Raw genomic sequence first — 3,964 nt, 5'->3', positions numbered from 1 at the left:
TTCCAAAACCTGCCATAGATCAATGGAAAATTGAATGCCAGATTACGGGTGGCCATTTTGAAATGTCTGGTAAAATTTTAACAGTCCTTAACATATTACTTTTATGTTTTTATGAGAATATGAAGTTCATAAAAAATAAAAGTCAGCCCTAAGGATATACTTGTGTGCCATGTATCGTGACTTTTATTTATTCGTTTTTATAATTTTCATTAAAAAAATACATTTCTTTATATTATTTTATGTTTATTCTATGAGCATAACTATGTAGATTTCTCTTGTACACTTCTGAAAAGCCAATGTTAATATTTTTATTTTAAGTTTAGTTTTCATCAATTGTACGAGTATGTTATGAGATTAGTAATTTTTTGTTCATGTCTTATTTTTTTAAATTATAAGTGTTGATTTAATTACATGTATTTAAAAAAAACCCTAAACGTAAAAGATTTTGGAAAAACCCTAAACGTAAAAGACTTTGGGAAAAACCTAAACGTGAAAGATTCTGGAAAAAACCCAAAACGGGCTTTTTTTGTAAAATAAAATTAGTATCATATAAATTTATTTTCCATGACTTAAAACGTGAAACTTTTTGGAAAACCCCAAAACGTATAAAGTAAAATTAGTGTTAATTTCCATGTTTAGAGTTTCTGTCGAGGTGAAATTCAGAGTTAACAAACAACAAAATATGCAATTGCACGGTCTTTAATCATAACTAATATTTATCAAGTATTTTTTAAAAAATCTTTTTTAAAGATAGCCAGGGAGATATCAATCTAATCTTCAACAGTTTCTGTGTCATTCTTTATTGATTTTCTGAAGCTCTCAAACTTAGCGTCTATCGGATAGTTTCGCAACTAGTGGTTAATAATAAGCAGAATAAGATGGCTTGGATAACACGCATATATAACGAAATGAGGAGGGGTTTTAGAAGTGTTTTTAGAAGAAGAAGGGTTGACAAAATTCTCTGTGGAGAGACTTCTTGAAGACTAGGACCAGATCACCGTCTGATGATCATACTTACTAATAAATGCTATTGTGTTTATTATACATATAATAGTTTTATAATTAATCTAAAAGTTTTTTTATTTTGAGTATGGCATAATAGAATAATAAATAGGAATTTTTCAAAAAAACAAAACAAAAACTAATATAAAAAATACTTTAATGTCTTTGGGATTAGTTACAATTCGAGTTGAGCAAAATTCATTATTATAAGGAGTATTTTTTGTACTTCTTCTCAAGCAAGAGCTTTTTTCATTTGGTTACCCTCCATTTGTCCTATTGTCTTTCCAGCTGTTTCGTACATCAGCCATAACAAGAGAAGTCCACCAACGAGACCGGTCAAGCTGTAGAACCAGAAGTTCATGTAGACGCCAAAAATCTCATTGACTGGGGTGTAGAGTTTGAGCACAACGAAGCACAAGAAGGCTGCAAAAGCTTCAGTTATACCACCTGCAACTCCTCTAGTACTTGCGCCGAACATCTCGGACTGCAGAGTTTGCAGCAGCGGTCCAAGTCCGATGTCAGAGAAAAAGCAATACATCACAAGGCCGACGTAGAGAGCCCAGGTGTAGTTTGCGCCATCAAGAGATGTCTTCTCGTGGATGTAGTAATACCCACCGGTGAGGAAGTGAGCTACGAAGCAGCCGAAGCAGGACACCAGGAGCAATGGTTTACGACCGATCCAGTCGGACATGAAAGCGGAGACTACGGCGATCAGGGTTAGGAGGACAGCTAGTATGATTGACATTTCTTCAGCTGAGACGAAAGTATCACTCCTGGAAAACGTGTCCAAAGCGTAGTTCACGATGACGGGCATTCCAGTCATGAACTTGGTAATTGAGACGATTTGAACAATTATGAAAGCCTTCCTCTCGACCTTGTCTGTGAACAGTATTTTCCAAGATCCCTCAACTGACATCTCTTCTTTCACTGCATTCTGCATGTCTTCCAGTTCTTTATCGACGTCATCCCCATCCCTAAAATATTGGAGGACTTTCTTGGCTTCTTCTGGTCGTTCAGTCATTAATAGGTAATAAGGAGTTTCGGGCATGTACCTCCAGACTAATGTAAATAAGATAGGTAGAGGAACACAGACATAAACAAACACATCATAGCTGAGATATGGACCAAAGGAAAAGGCGTAGAGAGTCCCCATGTACCAAGTTGTTTGGAAGGTTCCCGAGAGCCTTCCTCGTAACTTGGGTTCTGCGACTTCTGCGGTGTAGATCGGCGTGATGGTGAAGGCCACTCCCGTCGCTAGACCGTGGAGGATCCGGACGATTGCAAGGGACAGCATCGTCTTAGAGCAGAGGATTAAAATAAACCCGGCCAGGCAGAGTGGACCGATACTCATGATGACGTACTTTCGACCAATCCTATAAAATAAATAATGTTGTTATATTACTAAGAATCTTAAATAATGATATTTTTGGAAGATAGCTTAATTCAGAATTGTATACTTCAAATATTAAATAGTAAGAAGTTAAAAATTAAATGCTGGCTTTCTCAAAACAAACCTACCAATCTATACATTCTTTGAGGATGCGTGTAGGGTACTAAGTGAATTTTAAGACTAGAAACAACTAACTATGGTAATTTCTTTATTTTTAATCTTATTGTAACATAGAATTAAAGTTATCTCTTTCCTTTTAGTGATAGTTATTAGTTTTTGTTATAGTATTTTTGTACAAAAACTGTTTATTAAATTACTTTTTAAAGACTGCTGTTTTGTTTTAAAGAAACACAGAACCCACACACACAGCCCTCTGTCTCATCCTCACTCACAATGTACTTAAGTCTTTCTTATATTTCGTTGTACACTGTGGGAAAATAAAGAATATACAATACATCACCTTATTTTAAGACATGTAAGAAATCTGGGCCTTTAAACCCAATACTATGTATCTCAAATAGATCATTTGTTTCACCTGTTAGTCAAGTCGCCTGATACTAAGGGACTGATTAAACAGCCGAACTCCAAGATGGCGATCAGCCAGGATACGTCCTCTGTGTTCAGGTCGAGGTTGGGGTCCTCTGCTAGCCTCATAGTGATTGGCTCGAACCAGCAGTAGGCCACACCCACTACCATTACTGATAGCTGGCCTAGAAGGGCATAAGATAAAATAAATCAATTTGAATGAATAAATAAAAGAACTTTTTTATTTTAAAAAAAACTATACTAAAAATGGATCTATTTAAATAATTAAAAACACATTAACAATAGACAAAATATTCATCTGTTGAAACCTGTGGACAATTTTAAGTAAAACACATAAATAAAAAACTTTAAAAAAAACTTAAAAAAAAAAAAAAAATTATATGCTTAAAAAACAATACTTCTAACAAGTCAATAATTTAAAACAACATTATATTATTTATTTTAAAAGAAACAAAATAATAGTCACAACCTTTGGTATGGTATTAATCCCACACATGCTAATCAACAGTTATCCCCGGACCACCACCAAATTTAATGTAGCATCAGCACTAATCCCCCACCACTATATATATGTCTCCCCTACTTAGTCTAGCTAGCATTAGAGTACGTGTCATTAGCTCAGTAGCACTTGTTATGTAGACATTCTTGTTTGTATTATACCAATAAAGTTTTTCGTATTATTATTTAATACGTAGTATATTAAAAGTATAAGTATTTAGTATTTCGTGAGTGATAGTTCATATTTAACTGAGCTCTTTTCAGTGTAGCCCTTCGTACATGGTTGCTAAGAGCTCTCCAATTAGAGCCTTTTGAGAAACTGAATAATTGTTCTGGAGAGCAGATCCACTGCCCGTGATATTTTATTCTAATTTTACTAAACCTTTGTTACAGGCTCCCAAAAAAGTATCTTCCTTTTATTCGAAGTTACATAACGGTCAATTATCGATACTATCATGCATTCATAGTTTAACACTTAAATTGATAAATAAATAATAAATCCATTCAAAAGAAAGTATATAACAAACT

At 34.3% G+C, this 3,964-nt stretch overlaps 1 protein-coding gene across 1 annotated transcript in view; it reads right to left on the bottom strand.

Annotated features, from left to right (window-relative positions):
• Positions 1-1,142: 1,142 nt before the first annotated feature.
• Positions 1,143-3,964, bottom strand: part of LOC106681345 (facilitated trehalose transporter Tret1) — a 6,245-nt gene continuing 3,423 nt past the window's right edge. The window contains exons 2-3 of the mRNA XM_014421620.2: positions 2,928-3,102; positions 1,143-2,375 (exon numbers count right to left, since the gene is read on the bottom strand). Coding sequence (XP_014277106.1) covers positions 1,235-2,375; positions 2,928-3,102 — 1,316 coding nt within the window. The 3' untranslated portion in view covers positions 1,143-1,234. The remainder of the gene's footprint in view (positions 2,376-2,927; positions 3,103-3,964) is intronic.

This window comes from Halyomorpha halys, unplaced genomic scaffold (assembly GCF_000696795.3).
Source record: "Halyomorpha halys isolate HHAL.00 unplaced genomic scaffold, Hhal_1.1 Scaffold328.1, whole genome shotgun sequence".
NCBI lineage: Eukaryota > Metazoa > Arthropoda > Insecta > Hemiptera > Pentatomidae > Halyomorpha > Halyomorpha halys.
Note: the sequence above shows the minus strand (reverse complement) of the source record. Positions and strands in the feature narration are given on the sequence as shown.